This window comes from Littorina saxatilis, linkage group LG3 (assembly GCF_037325665.1).
Source record: "Littorina saxatilis isolate snail1 linkage group LG3, US_GU_Lsax_2.0, whole genome shotgun sequence".
NCBI lineage: Eukaryota > Metazoa > Mollusca > Gastropoda > Littorinimorpha > Littorinidae > Littorina > Littorina saxatilis.
The window spans coordinates 48274915-48294072 of NC_090247.1; the positions used below are offsets into that span (position 1 = coordinate 48274915).

The 19158-nt window shown below is 42.1% G+C and overlaps 2 protein-coding genes and 2 long non-coding RNA genes across 4 annotated transcripts in view; 2 read left to right on the forward strand and 2 right to left on the reverse strand.

Moving 5' to 3' along the window:
- Window positions 1–19158, reverse strand: part of LOC138962538 (uncharacterized) — a 173842-nt gene that overhangs the window by 67755 nt on the left and 86929 nt on the right. The window lies entirely within an intron of this gene.
- LOC138962523 (serine-rich adhesin for platelets-like) overlaps window positions 1–19158 on the reverse strand; it is a 72569-nt gene that overhangs the window by 37541 nt on the left and 15870 nt on the right. The gene's annotated exons all lie outside the window — the stretch shown is intronic.
- LOC138962537 (uncharacterized) lies at window positions 2396–3608 on the forward strand. The gene is made up of 2 exons (XR_011454540.1): window positions 2396–2714; window positions 2999–3608. It is a non-coding gene; the product is annotated as an uncharacterized lncRNA (long non-coding RNA).
- On the forward strand, window positions 4114–8590 carry LOC138962527 (uncharacterized). Its single transcript, XM_070334367.1, has 2 exons — window positions 4114–7696; window positions 7981–8590. Exon 1 carries the CDS (start codon window positions 5062–5064, stop codon window positions 6976–6978), a length of 1917 nt encoding a protein of 638 aa, XP_070190468.1. The 5' UTR covers window positions 4114–5061; the 3' UTR covers window positions 6979–7696; window positions 7981–8590.

Consider the following 19158-nt stretch of genomic DNA (forward strand, 5'->3'; position numbering starts at 1 on the left):
TCCCACGTTCACTCATGTTTTTTGCATGAGTGGAATTTTACGTGTATGACCGTTTTGACCCCGCCATTTAGGCAGCCATACGCCGATTTCGGGGGAGTATTTGATGTCACTGATGTTAAGCTAATCTTGGCTGTGGTGACCCCGCCTTGTCCGACAGTCGTTATCACAAAGCTCGGAAAGCAAGCAACAAAGTAATCTGCGCTGACGTGCAAAAAAAAATAATTGAATGGTAATAATGTCGAACCGTCGCTGCACGCTTGATTGATCTGACCTTCACCTCACCACCTGTCGTCATTTTGCAGGTGCAAAATCATCAATTACTGTTGCACTACTGACTAGTGTGACAACGTCAATCTTGTCAGCGAATGCATTCCGGAGTCAAGGTCTTTTCCTCCAATTATTGAGAATGAAATTCCTACGATTGTGGAGCGTGTAGGCTAGTGTAATATCCATGGAGACGAGCAGTGATTTTCTGTTTCTATCGACCGAGCTCTGTGGTCTATGCGGACCGCCGCCCTTCACTTAATGCATGCGTGTTCTGGTTGTGGAAGAGATAGGATAAGCATTTTAAACATATGTGGTTTCCATGACAACGCATACATAACATATTCATTTTTGTATGCACTATTGAGTTTCTGTGGGCCGTAAAACTGTTTAAAACAGAAACTAATCCAGCGTCAAGAAACAGAGAGTAAAAAAAACCAGATTGTACTGCCGTGCCCCTCCCCCCTCTCGTTTATCATAAGAACACCCTCTTAACACACACACACACACACACACACACACATATGTCAAAACTGAAGTTGCCCTTTTAAGTTAAAAAAAAAAAAAAGAGCAGATCTACACATCATTCTTATTTCTTCTTAGTAACTTTGTCGTCCATGAAAACAAAATGCTTTGATGTGTTTTTAAGCACACACAAAAAGACCACTGGATACGGCAGTAGACAGAAGACACAACCACAGGAGATCAGCCTTCAACGAGGCCACCGGAAGGATTTGAGTCATTAACCGACCGAGTCAGCACGTGCAGACGGTTTCCCAGCGTGCCCTCGCCGTGACCTTTGATCGTCACACCTGTCGTCTGCTCCTGTCGTCTGTAGACATCGGTTGGGCGCAAGGTGTTGGCTCCAACAATAGTGATAAGATCTGATCGAGATTATATTAAACAGCTGCAGTTTTTGTTTAATCACCGGCTGAAGGACTGTGCATGATGACGACGATGATAAGCCCAAAGATCTAACTCCAATGAACTGGGTCGTGTCGTGTCCATGTATGCAAAATGTTTAAAAAAATAATTAGATGAAATAAAATAAAAACCGAACCAAGGCAATGCAAGACAAATTTATTAACTTCTCGTTTGATTCCAGGGCTAAATACCAACCAGAGCACACAGAGAATATTTCACATTCAGGATTGAGCCCATGATCGATATCGCAGTCACGACCTGACAGAGCGGGAAAGTAATCGAACCCACGAGTTATTTGAAATCGACCCCAACTGACTGGCAATAGCTTATCAAGGGTTACGACGGATGCCATGCCCGAAGCCTCACTGAGCAACAACCTCACAAATAATCACAGCAGCAAGAACGGCTGCACGACAACAAAACATACAGCAACATTCGCAGCATCATCAAGTTTGGTTATGAAAAGAGGCGGCAGGGGGCGGCGGATCACCAAACTGAGAAGAAGCAGAAAAAGCTAATTCAGTGCAGGAGTTTAGAGTAGGAGAAGTAGCGATTTGTAACAGGTAACTCGCTTCAGGCCACGGACCTGTATCCTACAGGTCAGTGCCTCAGGCTTTACATAAAGATCGAAAAACAATGGTGTTGGGAGCACATTCGACTGCAGTATCTTACTTATCTCCAAATATGACATTAATTATTTACAGTACCTGCGTGTGGAACATCAACACTTACAGGCCTTGGCAAGTCAAGTCGCAACCCACGCAAGCATGGACGAAACCGTGAACAGAAGCAGGCAACAATCATGGGTAGCGGGGTTGGAGTGGTTTAACTGAGCAGATGAAGCATCACAGTATTCGGAACAAGTAACCAATGTTAAAAAAAAGTTATTCCACTAAAGGACAAATCTCTGGAGACATCGACTGCAGTGGGGCGAAAGAGAACAGAAGTTTGATATTTTACGAGGATAGAACTTCACAGAGTACACAACAGTCTGACGCGCAAGTTTGCGTGCAAGATTTCAAGATAACAACAGAATATTCTCCAGAACATCAAAATCTGTATGCAAACAAAAACAAATAAAATAATGTGTTGAACGTGTACGCGCAAACCAAAAATCGTGCGAATCGCCATTCAGTATTTTCCAATCAACTTGAAAAACTTATACATTCGTAAAATCGGCAGTGAAGTTATCTGCTATCGTTGTGACAAACGGATTTGCACATAGATATATATTGGAGTTATGTGACTCAGGTGTACAAAGTTTCATGGGCCACGAACTTTGAGTAGACACCGCACGGTGAGATGTCGTTGACGCAATGCGGTATAGTCACGAGTGGGATGTGACCAATCAGAGAGGAGTATTGACTGAGGTCACGTTTGTAGATAGATTAGACAGCAGAGCTTTGCAGACTATCGACAGGAGAAGAAGTGTCTCCTGATTGTAAAGTTTCTCACCGGGCGCTGGAGGTCGTTTGGGGACTCGTGCCGCGGTATTGAATCGGTAGATTCAGCTGCTGTGTTTACAGGTATTTATTGAATTGATATTTTGCTCGGAGATATTATTTTGCTCGGAAATATTGACTTGAGAAATGACCGGGAGAGTCATGTGTGAATTAGCTGAAAAGTGTGCGTTGATGTCAGCCATTGTTGAAAAGGGAATGTTTACATGTTTTTCGGAAATGAAGTCGCTTATGAGTTAGCGGGTGTATATACTGTAACCGCATAAGTTAGTTGACGGTAGTGATAAAGAATGTCATAAAAGTTTATTCAAGTATGGAGACTTATGGTAGTTTAAACTTGTGTATTTTAGCATCCCGGGCCGAGTGGGTCGCGGAAGTATCCCGGGCCGAGAGGGGTCGCGGAAGGGGAACGAGACGGGAGGTTCTACCCTCACGCTCCAGCCGTGAGCTGTGGGAACGCAGAAGGGGAGACAGCGTGAAGCGCTGCAAAACGGGAACCCCGTCCCATTCCACCACACGAGACAGTTGTGTGGGTGGGGTGAAGCAGTGCGTGCCACTGTATATTGTGAGTACGACTGAGAGCAATTAACCAGCGTGATAGCTGTACAGAGATACGTTTCCCGAGTGAATAACCATGAGACGTCGAGCGTCGTGGTTTTTGTCATCTGTGTGTAACAGAAGTGAATATTGACAGAAGTATTGCTTGAGGCAATGACTTCGTGTGTATTGAGACAGACAGGTTCTCACGGAACAAAGCTTAAAGTGTTTTACGTGTGTGCACGGGAATTGTAGACTGCATGACAAAATAACATGATTGTAATTTTGTGCAGTTAGATTTCTGTGTGTTAACAGAAATAGAACTTTCATGTGGAGTGAAAGTGATCTGTAGAATGGATGTATAATAATATGTTTATGTTGTGTTATTGAACATTCTAATAGAGGTGCAGGGGCAAAGGGCTATACTGTGTTCTTGTCTTTGTGCCTGGTTGGAGTGTTGTGTGTGTGTGTGTGTGAAGGCTAGATAGTAAACAGAGAGTAGCACGCACAATTTCTGATAGGAGTAGATATACATACATACAGACATACACACCGAAATTCCAGCCGTAACATTTGGTGACCCCGATAACTCTGTGTTAGCTAAAATTTGTAGTTGTTTCCTTGCTTTGCTAAATTTAATTTTGTCCCCTGCGTTGGGTTTTTAGAACTTTTGGCAGTAGGTCACGCAGACAGAGATTTTTCAGAGTCAATAGTTGTGTCGTTCATGTCCTGTTTTGTATTTGTTACCGTCTCCAGTTTTACGGTAGTGCTTACTGTACAGTTCTAAGCACTGAGGGATTAGCTTCATTTTTCTTCCTGTGGGGTCTTTCATTTCTCTTTCCTTGCTCTTTTCTGTGCTTTCATTTTGTAAAATATTTAGAACATTTTTTTCTTTCTGCTTTGGAATAGGGATCTATCTGTTGTTTATTGCCCTTTGCCTTTGTTAAGTTGTTTAACTGTGATTAATTTTGTTCTTTTGTACTTTGAAATTTTATGATTTGATTTAAAAAAATTTTTGTTAGTGTGATTGATTAGGTTTATTGATTTTGTGGTATTGGTTTTGTTGAGTTTGTAAGTTTGTTGTAAGTAATTAAGGTAATTAGTTGTGATATTTTGATATAGACTTTAATTAGTTTAAGTTTTAGTTTATTTTTGATTTGTTATTTGCTATGGTAGTAGATTGGGTACTTTGAATTTTTTTTTGGTTTAATTTAGTCTGCTGTTTGGTGATTGTGTCACTTTAATATTTTTTTTTGGAATTTGTTTTATTTGCCTCCAACTACATTTTTTGTTGTTGTTGTCTTGTTGATCTAAATTAGGTTAATCTTATTAGTAGTTGTATAATATAGTTATTTTAAGTTACTATTTAAAACTTTGATTGATATGGGTTGTTTTACTTCATAAATTTTTTGTTGGAACTTTGTTTTTATTTTGCTTCCAACTGCGTTTCCTTTAGTTGGACTTCACTTATTTTGGGTTTGATTTTTTGATTTAGTATTTAGATTGTTGATTAGTCTTAAGTATTTACTTGTGTTTGCATCTTTGAACTTTGAATTTTTCCTACTATTTGTGGTTTGGGGTTGTTTTGTTTGTGCTTGTATATATGTTTTGAACCAAGATTCGTTTTTGACTTCATTAACTGAGTATCTGACTTTGATTAAAACTGTTGGATATTTTTGCGTGAGATTTACGCCAAAACGTGTTTGGATATGGTCTTGCGTTGACTATTGGTTTTGGTGCCAGATTTTTTTGTGGTACTTGCAGATTTCAAGTAGATTGCTTGAACTTGCATTAATCTTTGAAACTTTTTCAAATTTGTTGTTTTTCTAAACTTAGACATATTTTGGTGTGATTTTGAAAGTTCAAAACTTACACAATGGAGAGCGATGATGATTATGATGCGTTGTTTGAAAAGTTCGTTAAACAGGCAGAGACTTTGGGTCTGGCTGCAGATAAACGTGAGAAATACGTGAAAGAGAGTTTTGATCGTTTGGAGAGAAAACGAGAAAAAGATGAGAAGCAAAAAGAAAGGGAAGAAAGACAAAAAGCATTAGAAATGGAAGAAAGTCGAAGACAAAAAGAATTTGATCGACAAAAAGAAAGGGAAGATGCACAAATTGAAGAAAGTCGAAGACAAAAAGAATTGGAAATGGAAGAAAGTCGAAGACAAAAAGAATTGGACCGGGAAGAAAGAGACAAAGAGAGAGAACACCAGTTAAAGCAAAGAGAGCTTGAGATTAGGCAGGCTGAAATTAGTGCTGGGTCGCGTGCACCACAAAATGGTCGGGATTCTCACACTAATGTTGGTGCTCGCCCTGTTTACCCCAGGCTCCCTGCATTCAGGGAACAGCAAGATGATATAGACTCATACTTGTTCAGATTTGAAACTCATGCTAAATCTCTGGGATGGGAAGAGACAAGGTGGATCACGTACTTGTCTGCTCTTTTAGAGGGCAATGCATTAAACCTATACCATAGCCTTGCTGCTGCTGGTGAACTAACATACCAATGTTTGAAAGAAAACTTGCTGAAGAAATTTCAGTGCACGTCTGAAACATTTAGACAAAAGCTCCGAAATATCCGTCCAAGTGAAAAGGAACCGTTCCAAACTTTTGGGATTGAGTTACGACGATTGTTTGATCGTTGGGTTGCGCTATCTGACATAACCACAGATGTTGATGGTCTAGTGAACTTGATCCTGGGAGAACAATTCCTTGAAAGCGTATCAGCTGACTTAGCAACTTTCATTCGAGAACGAGGTCTAGTTACTTTGGATGAAATGGTCAAAGCTGCCGAAAGCTATCGCTTAGCGAGACCTGGGAAAAACTTGTCACGAAAGTCTGGACCAACCATTTTTTCTGCAGCTTCTTGTAGTCACGAAGAGTACGCTGCAGCTGCTTTTTCACAAAGCAATAATCGTAGAGGTGGTCCGCAGTCGCGGAGGTTTGGGTCTAGTTTTGCTGGTCGTGGACAAGGTAACTGGAGCTATGGCAGAGGTACGTCTGATGCACAGGCACAGCCACAAAGTGAAACATACTATCCTCGTGGAGATAGACGCAGTCGCAATGGTGGTCGTAGAGGCGGTTCATACCGACAGAGTGAAGCTGATTGTTGGTCTTGTGGAAAAAAAGGTCATTGGCGTCGACATTGTCCTTTGCGGACAGATCATGGCTTTGGGGGCCAAGACCAGAAGGTGCATGAAGTGTCGGGAAATTCAGCTGTGGCGAAAGTCGTTTCACCAATTACGCAGGAAGTTGGGTGTTTGAAGTTAGAACATGGTAGTGTCAACGGGAGTGAGTGTACAGTACTCCGTGACACGGGTTCTACGATTTCTGGAGTGCGTAGAGGGTTGGTGTCAAAAGACCAGATGGTCAGTAGAAAGGTCACCTGTAAGACATTTGGTGGAGAGGTCCTTACTTATCCTCAGGCGAAAGTTAAAGTTGAGACACCTTATGTGTCGGGAGAAATGGTTTGTTGCGTCCTGAATGATCCTGTCGCTGATTTGATAATAGGCAACATTCCGGGGATTTCAGGGAGTGCAGACTGTTTTCCTGATGTAGATGGGGTTACAGCTAGTACAAATCGTGCGCAGGAAAAGAGAAGAAACCCTCCTGATAAACCTTTGGTTCTGACTCCAGATCAGAAGGTTGCGTGTTCGAATGAGAACTTGGCAAAACAACTCAGTCAGTTACAGGCAGAAGTGAACAGATTAAAGTCTAGGTCAAGAGAGACTACTGATGCTGTAAGCCGTGGTGGCAATCGCAGAAAGAGGTCAAGAAAATGGTTTGCTTGATTTTGACTACTTGCTGGTTTAGCATCAGGAACATGAGTCGAAGTACTATGTTGGAAGAGTCGTAGACTCAGGATAAGTAAAGTGATGATGCTAAAGAAAGACTTTTCATGTTTGGGCTAGAAAGCAACATGACTGGAAATTGTGAGTAAATAGAAAAACTCAGTGGAATCTTCCTAGAGAAGGAAGAAGTACTTTATCAGACATAAAGTAGTGTTGTTACACATATAGAATCAGTAAATAAGAAAGTTTGTTTCTTATGTCAGCTACGACAGTTTTGTTCCGTAGTGGAATGCGATATTAAATTGCAGTTCAGTGAAGTAGTTACCCTCTTTTACCTGTTAGCCTAAAGAAAAAATAACCTTGGTCGGTCATTTTTTTTCTGGGAGGAGGGGGTAATGTGACAAACGGATTTGCACATAGATATATATTGGAGTTATGTGACTCAGGTGTACAAAGTTTCATGGGCCACGAACTTTGAGTAGACACCGCACGGTGAGATGTCGTTGACGCAATGCGGTATAGTCACGAGTGGGATGTGACCAATCAGAGAGGAGTATTGACTGAGGTCACGTTTGTAGATAGATTAGACAGCAGAGCTTTGCAGACTATCGACAGGAGAAGTGTCTCCTGATTGTAAAGTTTCTCACCGGGCGCTGGAGGTCGTTTGGGGACTCGTGCCGCGGTATTGAATCGGTAGATTCAGCTGCTGTGTTTACAGGTATTTATTGAATTGATATTTTGCTCGGAGATATTATTTTGCTCGGAAATATTGACTTGAGAAATGACCGGGAGAGTCATGTGTGAATTAGCTGAAAAGTGTGCGTTGATGTCAGCCATTGTTGAAAAGGGAATGTTTACATGTTTTTCGGAAATGAAGTCGCTTATGAGTTAGCGGGTGTATATACTGTAACCGCATAAGTTAGTTGACGGTAGTGATAAAGAATGTCATAAAAGTTTATTCAAGTATGGAGACTTATGGTAGTTTAAACTTGTGTATTTTAGCATCCCGGGCCGAGTGGGTCGCGGAAGTATCCCGGGCCGAGAGGGGTCGCGGAAGGGGAACGAGACGGGAGGTTCTACCCTCACGCTCCAGCCGTGAGCTGTGGGAACGCAGAAGGGGAGACAGCGTGAAGCGCTGCAAAACGGGAACCCCGTCCCATTCCACCACACGAGACAGTTGTGTGGGTGGGGTGAAGCAGTGCGTGCCACTGTATATTGTGAGTACGACTGAGAGCAATTAACCAGCGTGATAGCTGTACAGAGATACGTTTCCCGAGTGAATAACCATGAGACGTCGAGCGTCGTGGTTTTTGTCATCTGTGTGTAACAGAAGTGAATATTGACAGAAGTATTGCTTGAGGCAATGACTTCGTGTGTATTGAGACAGACAGGTTCTCACGGAACAAAGCTTAAAGTGTTTTACGTGTGTGCACGGGAATTGTAGACTGCATGACAAAATAACATGATTGTAATTTTGTGCAGTTAGATTTCTGTGTGTTAACAGAAATAGAACTTTCATGTGGAGTGAAAGTGATCTGTAGAATGGATGTATAATAATATGTTTATGTTGTGTTATTGAACATTCTAATAGAGGTGCAGGGGCAAAGGGCTATACTGTGTTCTTGTCTTTGTGCCTGGTTGGAGTGTTGTGTGTGTGTGTGTGTGAAGGCTAGATAGTAAACAGAGAGTAGCACGCACAATTTCTGATAGGAGTAGATATACATACATACAGACATACACACCGAAATTCCAGCCGTAACAATCGTAACATTCTAAAAAGCGAAAGAAATACGCAACAGGCTCTGAGTTTTGAAAAGTTCGAGTCCATGCACATCAAGCGCATGTTTCAAAGCAGGAAAACTCTGGAGTGCGCAGAGATTCTCAAAGCTGTGTGTTAAAAGTGTGTTTTAAGTCAACATTCTACATTAATCAGCACATCATGTTAGCGAGCTGTTTATACTTTGGGGGAACAAATTTTAAAAAAAATATCAACAACGAGTGTTAAGTTCGTATCACACAAGAAGCCATGCATGGGAGTGAAAATAACTAACTAATTCCAGTGTTCACTTTCATCAATCTGTCACGGTATAACGCGTGGAAGAATGTGTTCTTTACTTCTAATTTCGATTGTTCTCGCCAGCGGTTATGTTTGCAGGTGCGTGAAGAATGCGTGATATGATCAGGACAAGGAGGAGCGAGGAAATTGATTTTCATCGGAGTGACTTGCAGTGCAGACCACGTCAAGCGTGACTGTTGGAGAGACTGTCGACAAAAAGGCATTGATCTGCTGCTCTGCTTACTTATGTGTTGTCCGTTCAGTTGGAATGTTTAATCTGCATTCAGTTCTACACGTTCCTCTCCCCCCCCCCCTCTCTCTCTCTCTCTTTCTCATTCTCTCTCTCTCACACTGTCTCTGACACACACATACACATACACACCCACATCCATAGCCACACCGACACACACACACACCACTCTCTCTGTCTCTATCTCGTTAGCTTGAGAGCTTGGTCATTTGCCTTCCTTGATCCATGTCAACTGACCCTCGATCTTCTCCATCCATGTCAACTGACCCTCGATCTTCTCCATCCATGTCAACTGACCCTCGATCTTCTCCATCCATATCAACTGACCCTCGATCTTCTCTCTTAGTTTACTTTTCTACTCAGTTTCAAGATGTATTGTGACATTTTTACTGTCCCCCGTCAATGGGATGTTTGCCTACACATCTAAAAGTGTAATCCTTCCGTCACAAGTTTTCCTCACCTGTGTTGCCTTGCTGCTTGTGGTCGTTTAGGCCTGAATCAACAAGTTTGCCAGCTGACCAGCTTATCATCTAGCTTTCAGTCTTGATACAGTGGTACCTGTGATAACAGCTTACACTCCGAGCCGCCCACCATATATATCATTCAGGTTCACTTTTCTTTGCTTTTCGTTTTGCTTCTGATACGCCAACATGAAAAGGGAAAATCGCAGGTGTCCTTCGTTGACTGATGTCCTCTTATTCGAGGGGCCTCAAATCGCAGGGTAACGATTCCTTCTGTTTAACTAGCAACATTAGCTGTAAAACTAGCCTCAATCCTAATACGTTCTGATTTGCTCAAACCATTTTTTTGGACAAGATATGGTGACTTTTCTTTTTTTCTGAAAATAAGCGGTGATAAGCAGTCACTGTGGGACGCGCTTGTAAATGTATATATGTTACAGTTAATCTGTGAAACCAGGGAATACGTGTATTAACTAAACTATTTTAGGTAATACATGAATTAACTGGGTTTTTCCGTCAGTTAATTCATGAATTACCTAGTTAATACACGTATTCCCTGGTTTCACAGATTAACTGTAACATATATATATATGTCTGTGATGTTTGTGTGTGTTGAAATCTGCTCTGATCCCCTTCTCTCGTCAGAAAAAAACCCTTATGAATTGTATTTCACGATTCGCTGAATGACAAGGGCAATAAACACTTCCCTGCCAACCCTCGTCCCAGTCACACGCGCCCTTTTGAAAACATCTCAATGCTTCCCTAACCTATAACAATATTAGCGTCCACTTTGGACCCATCCCACTTTCACCTTCTCCCATTTTATTGAAGTATCCTTTCCTCCGAAAACGGCGTATGGCTGCCTATATGGCGGGGTAAAAAACGGTCATACACGTAAAATTCCACTCGTGCAAAAAAACACGAGTGTACGTGGGAGTTTCAGCCCACGAACGCAGAAGAAGAAGAATTGAAGTATCCTGAACTCACACGAGTTTCTGTACTCCCTAGTTTCCTTTCCCACTCTCGGTTTTAAACCCGTTCAACTCAGTTCTTGATTTTGAATTGAAAGATAGCGGCCCGTAAAGGCTCATTACTCACCCTGACCCTCGCGGGGGAGGGGGGGGGGGGTCTAAGACGCGATGTTTGTCACAGCCAGGGTCATTTATCACCTCCTCTACCGTCACTCGACTTGTCTAAACACTTCACCACTTATCTGGGGGGGGGGGGGGGGGGGGGGGGTAGAGGCCAAGCCGCCTTACAACGATTGCCTAGCAAATCCAATTTCACACTGACGCAAAAATTTGGGTCAAAATCGTCTCCTTAATATATGCCCAACCACTGCGTTTGCGCGACTGATATTGACCTTCTATTTCCGGTTTCCGGTAGGACGTCTGAATAGTCCTGGGTGTTTTTTTCTTGGAAAGGAAGTCCCGAATTACTGGTGAGGAACTGCCGCTTGTGGGACAATAAGATTGATGCAACGAGGAATACATTTGACGCGTTAGTTATGCAGTGGTGATATTCTGTTCTCTGCTGCAGTATAAAATGTAGCGCATTAAATTTTCCTCGATCAGTGTCGCGTCGGTTTCAGCCATGGTACGGGCTTATTTGTTATAAGTCAAGTTTTGACACGTTTTTGCTGACACACACACACACACACACACACCAACAACACCAACACCAACACCAACAACAACAACAACAATGCTGTATGACAAAACTGAAAGCCGCCAAGTCGACATCACACAACAGAAAGAAATACGCAGTTTCTATCGTATTTAAAAGTTAGAAACTAAAACTGTCTCCAGAATGCCGAACAGGGGAGGGGAGGGCGTGGATGGCTAGGGTGGATGGCACTGTCAGTTCCCTGTCACTTTACAAGGTTTCTTGTTTTCCAACTTTACGTGCATCGTCACGAAGTGTTCTAATTTAACCGGGATCCACGACTTCACTCGTGCAACTTCAGGAACGGGTTTGAGAGCGGAGTGACAGGGTGAGATGTGATGCATCACGCTCAACGGCGTGTCCCTGTGCAAAAACGATCCTGTGAATTACACACCAAGACACCACAAGGCAGCGACACCAAGACACCACAAGGCAGCGACATTATGTTTGAGACGACGACAGGAATGATGCACACATGCGGAAAGAAATGTGTGTGTGTGTGTGTGTGTGTCTTCAGCGGTTCAGTCGTGCACATGCACACAGGCGTGTACTTTATCCCTGGCCTAACCCTCTTTCAAATGTGCGGTGTTTTTATGTGTGTCCCTGTGTCTCTGTGTGTCTCTGTCTGCCTATCTGCCGGTATGAGCGTAGGTGTGTCTATACGTCTCTTTATATCTATATCTATATACGGCTTGTGTGTGTGTCTGTCTGTCTGTCTGTCTGTCTTTCTGTCTGTTCGCTATGCACGGCCAAAGTTCTCGATGGATCTGCTTCAAATTTGGTGGGCATATTCAGGTAGACCCCGGACACAATCTGGTCGATGAAAATTTTCAACACGTGCTCTCAGCGCGCAGCGCTGAACCGATTTTGGTTTTTATGGTTTTTCTGTACATCCATTCCCAGTAACTCTTCCTTATCTTCTCCAGTGTTTTGCGCGTTTATCTCCCTTCCTTCGTGTGGCGTCAATCGCGTACGGTGCGCCACTCACCCGGCAAAGCCCGGTATTCGGCTCTACTTCTTCCCGGCGAAGCGGGTAATCATCTAGTATCTATATATATATATACGACTTGTGTCTGTGTGTGTGTTTGTGTATCTGTGTATTTGTGTATTTGTGTATTTGTGTGTTTGTGTATTTGTGTATTCGCCATGCACGGCCAAAGTTCTCGATGGATCTGCTTCAAATTTGGTGGGCATATTCAGGTAGACCCGGGACACGACACAACCTGGTCGATATTTCAACACGTGCTCTCAGCGCGCAGCGCGGAACCGATTTTGGTTCCACCTCAGCTACCCGTGCCCCCATACCGACACACCATAGCCGCTACACCACATCACAACGCCAAAGTTCTCGGTGGATCTTTTTCAAACTGATTTGGACACCGTATTCAGCTACACCCCGGACACAATATCATCGATGAGATATTTCAACACGTGCTCTCAGCGCGCAGCGCTGAACTGATTTGGGTTTTTGTGTTCATTTCACCATTATAAGTAACTCTTCCTTATCTTCTCCAGTGTTTGGCGTTTATCTCCCTTCCTTCGTGTGGCTTTCCCGTTCAGTTGTAAGTTACTACTATTTTTAGAATGTCACTGCGCTGTCCACTGCGCTGAGCGTCTTCGGATATTCCCGGCGTTCTGTTACTGTTACTATTTTTAGAAGGTCAACGCAGTGTACAGAACGTAAATTGGACCCGTAAATTATCCTCACTGTAAAAGTGCAAAGGTCGAATCAATTTATAGCCACGCGAAAAATACACTGTCATCTATCTCTCTATAGATACGGCTTCTCTGTGTTTTTGTGTGTGTTTGTGTGTGTGTCTCTATGTGAGCAACACCTGTGCATTGTTCAGTTCTGTTTGTGATGTGGTCTGGCGGCTTTTGTGTAATTTTATGTACTGGCCTTCCTTTGAGAAGCCATAACTTGCTCAGTCCTGTTTGAGTGGAGTTCGCCTCCAAAGGTGATTAACACGGTTACATTCGTCGACAAGGATGGGACTCGATATGGTCAGGAATGGCATTATGGCCACTGAATCATTATCGTGCTGTTCCCATTCCACGAATCTGGGAGGGACCTAAGCTTGGCGGGTCCATTGTTCGGACCCGGCGAAGCCGGCGTACGGCTCTAAGTACTTCTTCCCGGCAAAGCCGGCTACCCGGCGAAGCGGGTATTCATTCTAGTATATATATATATATATATATATATATATATATATATATATATATATATATATATATATATATATATATATGAGTTGGATGAAGGCAGGGTTCACGCGTTGCGTACACATGTAACGAGAAAGGTTTTTATCGTGAAAGAACACGAGTAAAAGACGTCCAGAAGATCGATCTGCAAGATGAGCCAATGAGCCGTCCATTCAGTTCTTCGCAACAGCAGCACACCTGCACTAAAAGTGGAATCTGATTTGAGACAACTGAAGGACTTCCCATCTGTTCATCCATTTCAAATAGATTCTCGTATACATCAGAAAAGTTAGGACGTGACACGCTATAATTCAAACCTTAGAAATAGATTATATTTTAATATAAAATGCGACTTCAATTCAGGCAAACAACTATGTCTTGTCAAATAAAGCGTAAAATTTAAGTTAAATTTAGTCAATTACAATTTGCAACAGCAGGCGACGATTTTTTTCCTGTCGCACGGAGCATGGTGCAACTAATACCAGTAAATCTACCAATGGCTTTAAACCGGAACTAAGCGTTTTTCTCAGAAAACAGCTAGCACTAGGAAACAAAACACGACCCAATAAATAGGCACCCCCCCCCCCCCCCCCAATCAAAGAATTTGAAGAATGCAAAAGCACCTGATCCCGCAAGCACATCTTTTTCGTTGTCTCGCGAAAGCCCTCGACACCACAATTCGTGTTACAGTTTCGACAATTTGCACAGACAGTGTTGTGAGACAATCAGGCTTTGTTTGGCTAAGGCAAACATTGCATTCCTTTCTCACAAGTACAGCTCACCAGGCAAAAAATATATCCGTTCCCCTGTCACGCCAAAACGATGTTACACTTCGCAAACACAAACATATTGGTGCTGCAAGCAGGTCATAAAATTAAAAAAACAGAGCTTGGAGTACGGTTGGTGAAACAAGGGAAAAATAAAGACTCGCTAAAGTAATGACCAATGAACAATGTTATTTTGGTGATAACATGCTCCACAATTTTCTCAAATAATAATTATGATTCCCTGAGAAAAACAAGTGAAAATGCGGTTGAGCGCACAATACACTTTGGTTAAACAGAAACAAATCAAGAGTGGGAGGGAAAAATACCGAAATAATCATTCGGTACAAGACTAACAAATAAAGACACATGAACTACGAGAGACTCTACAAAAAAAGTACTAACATTATTTATCCTACAACTCGTTGCTTTGTTTTGAATATTAAAAAGCTCGCTTTCGCTCGCATTTCCATATCAATAAGCAACTCGTGTAAACCTGGTATGACACAGGAAGCCATGTAGTATTCTCTATGTTGAGCTTTATTTGCGTGCGGGCTAGTAAAGGAAACAGAATCAAGAGCGTGAGGGCAAAAACTGAAAAACGATATCAAGATATCGCAAATGAGAATCCAGGCCCCAGCCGAAGAAAATCGGCAAAAAAATGTACACTAGACCACAATTCAAATGAACGGAAAGAAAAGGCAGCAACGTGGGTTGACAGGCGTACGTCTTTCGACGGAGTGTGTACCGTAGCAACTTGAGAGCTACAACAGAATGCATGCTGTTGGAATTTCCAGTACGACACGTTTTCTCTTCCTTTGTCAGTTCGTTCTTTCACTCTAAAAAATATAGGACAAAACGGAAGTAAAATCTACTCTTGAGAGTAGTGCAAAAGACGAAATCAATAATAACAAGAAATTCCTTCGAGGTAGGAAAAACACCCCCGTTCGTCAAAGGGAAATAACCATTCTCACTGCCACCAACTGAGAAGGTTATTTCCCTTTGACCATTAAATATGTCACTCTATAAGTCCTTGTAGAATCTTAATCCACCAATAACTCCCTAACCGTGTGTTTGACTGGTCCCAATTTTTGTAAGGACCGTCTCAGGAATGTATAGAACCTGTTCACCAAGTTTGGTGACGATCGGTCCGTTCATTCTTGAGATCTATATGCGAACACAAACACACAAACACATCGACCGAAACCTATACACACCCCTATACCGGGGGTGTAAAGTACACTGACAACACCACACTGTGAATACACAAATTCTAAAATGAGAATGGTTGTCCGGCTATGCCACTGTTCAGATCTACATTACTCTCGAAGAAAGCTTAGGCCAAACAAAAAAATAGGTCTGTTTACGGTAACATAGGGTGAAAAAATAGGGTCGGTTTTTTTTGTTTTTTTTTGTTTTTTTTTCCCATTTTTTTTCTTCTTTTTTTTCTCCCCTCTCTATGATGTTTCACAGTTCATTTCTTCTCATCAATCCCTGTTTTTGCCCAACAAAACTATAAACAGTACTTTGAGCTTACCTCCCTTCTGTCGTCTGCTGTTTGAGCGCAAACAGCTCTATTTTGGATGCGTTGTTGTTGTTTTTTCAGACGATCCAAAAAAAGATTAGGGTCGGGCCTAAAAACTAGGGTCGGTCGGGTTACCGTAAACAGACCTAATTACACCCCCGGTATAGGGGTGTGTATAGGTTTCGGTCGATGTGTTTGTTTGTTTGTTTGTTTGTGTGTTTGTGTGTTTGTGTTCGCATATAGATCTCAAGAATGAACGGACCGATCGTCACCAAACTTGGTGAACAGGTTCTATACATTCCTGAGACGGTCCTTACAAAAATTGGGACCAGTCAAACACACGGTTAGGGAGTTATTGGTGGATTAAGATTCTACAAGGACTTATAGAGAAACATATTCATGGTCAAAGGGAAATAACCTTCTCAGTTGGTGGCAGTGAGAATGGGTGCAGTGAGAATGGTTATTTCCCTTTGACCAACGGGGGTGTTTTTCCCACCTCGAAGGAATTTCTTGGTTTTTTTTGGCCTTATCGCATCATGACCGCAATGCCACAGTCTTTTTAACGATTCCAAGGTTTAGTATATTGCCTGAGAACAGCAGGACCAAGGTTCGAATCTATCTGACTGTCCATAGTCTTCCATTGTGAGGCTATCCAAAACAGTCCCTGTTTTTGGTCTCTCTCTCTCTCTCTCTCTCTCTCTCTCTCTCTCTCTCTCTCTCTCTCTTTCTCTCTCTCTCTCTCAGCTCTTAAAATTGGTAAACGTTCGTTTCGATTTGATGTTAAGTGCTAAAATGCTGAACGTTTCTTCGAAATTAAAGAAAATAATAAACATCTCCCCTTTTACACAACGGCTGAGAAACGATTGAACAGTTACACTGTCAGTTTTGGATCCTTGCCAAGCAATTAAAGAAATATGAATCCATCAGCGCTCATTTGAATAACCCAATTCATTTACCATACCTATCTCTCCCTTCAGCTGACTGAGCGTGTCTGCGGCAATATAAAGGGCTATAAAAACAGTGGGAAGTGTGAAGGAGCTGATAAACCAGAGTGTGGGCACACGAATGCAATGCGAGTTTCATTAGGATTTCAAACACGACACGACGTTTTGTATAGAGAGCATCATTACGCGTATACTGTCAGAAAACAGAAATAAAACTGTCAAAAAGGCAAAGATAATTCACGTTCTTGTAAAAGAACCCTTGACACAAATAAAACTGTCAACAAGAAAAAAAATTAGCCAAGAAAATGTAGTCATTTTGAAGGAACCTTCGTTTAGAGTACTGCACACGCCATGGCATATAGTAATTATTGCGTTGGAATGTGTACACCATAAAATGCTTAACTTGGTGTGCGGTACTATCAATGGAGCTTAAATATTCAATGTATAATTTAACCAAAGGCTAAAAAACAAATCTTGAGACATATTGTATAGTATGCACGTGTGTTTACTCATTATCTTGGAACTAACAGGTGCGCACACACACACACACACACACACACACACACACACACACACACACACACACACACACACACACACCTCTCTCTCCTCATATCTCGCTCTTAAATGTCATCGTCTCTATCTAACTTTAAAGGCGAATGTTGATACCATTTTCGAGACATGTCTGTTATCATTTGCTTACAGTCAGCATATTAGAAATAACTCATAGTAATGAAACAACACAGGCAACCGGTTTCCCTACCCCACTGACACCAGCTACCTCGCCTTTCCACAACTTTAAATCAGACACAGCAAGGAGCAACGAATTAGAGCGCGTATACCACATTTAATCCACTCAGTACAACCGAGAAATCTTATTAAAGGAAACAATACTCGCTCTGAAAAACGCAGACACCATTAATTTTATAGCGCGAAATATAAGTGGGGTCTACACTTCAAGTAGACAAGCAGTAACCATAAAATCTTTTATGTTGTGTTACTCCGCAGCATAAAAAACTTCAAGTCTGTGCAGACGAGTCTCGCTTCTGCAAGGTTATGTTGTATCGAATCGCTCGTCATATAAACCTCACGAAAGCCGCCATCGAGTTGGCAAGAGTTATATATTACAACCCTTGAATTTGATGACCTCGTTTGAAAAGAGAAGAAAGGGTAAGCGAGCGTCTCTTTTGAAAGGACGACGGGAGGGGGTGGTTGTGGGGTTGTGTACACTTTTCGGCTAGGAAAAAGGGATAATGAAAAGTATGCATATAGATATTCTTTATTCCGTGTTCGCTATTCGACACAACTCGGTGGGTGTGAAAGTAATGTCATCCAGGTATGCTAAGTGTGTGGACTTTCGTCTTCTACTTGTTCACCCGTCTTTCAACCTGGAGTTTGTTAGATTTAGAGCATAGGCCCTCTCATATGGCGAGAACGGAAACAAAATTATGCATGACTACACTTGAAAGACTGCAGACACGGTGTGTGGAATATCTGTCCATACCAAAGGACACTACCTGAACTCTATTACTTGCACTAACTCGAGAGCTGCGTGTGTTAGATCTTCTCCCTCTTAAGAATACAGCGAGGGTTACAAACACAAGATTATTTTCACGATAAACAGATTACCGGGCTTATTAGGCAGGTCGAACATGTTTGTGTTAGAAAATGTCAAGCACTTTTCACACCGTATAGCATCTGGATTTCCTGGGTACGTGTTGCTAAAACGCAGTCTGGGTGTATATCACGTACTATCAGACTATTTACAACTGTGGGAACATGTTCAGTAAAATAGTTTTATAGACGTAACCGGCGTAACTCATTAAAACTACAATACAAGTGTATAATTTCAATAATAATAAATAATAATAATAGTAATAATGCAGAAACTACATTTAAATGTATGTGTGTAGATTCCTGACTATGCTTGTTTGAAGTCGACTTTTCAAGCGATATAGTTTCGGAGCTAATAACGAAGAACCACATGCACAATTGAACTGTCATGTTCATTTTGTATTCTTTTTAATTATATCGTGAAGCAAACTTCTCAGCACCACCAATTGTAGGACAAGGTGGCAGTGCAGCACAAGTACAGGTATGGAATACAGCTGGAGGTTTGCCGAGCAAGGCGAAAAGCAACGCCCTCCCAAGGACACCCCGGTCAACACCGCATACAATATCAAGTGTCATCCATTATTATGCTGGTTGTCTGACAGCACGTGCGTCGTGTTACCATGGAGTGTGGGGCACTGTCCTACACAGCGGTACTGGATGAGAACATGGTACTCATGGTACTGTTGTCAGGTAACATTG

Coding starts and splice junctions, on each gene's coding strand:
- LOC138962527 (XM_070334367.1), top strand. CDS start 5,062: ATGGAGAGCGATGATGATTATGATGCGTTGTTTGAAAAGTTCGTTAAA.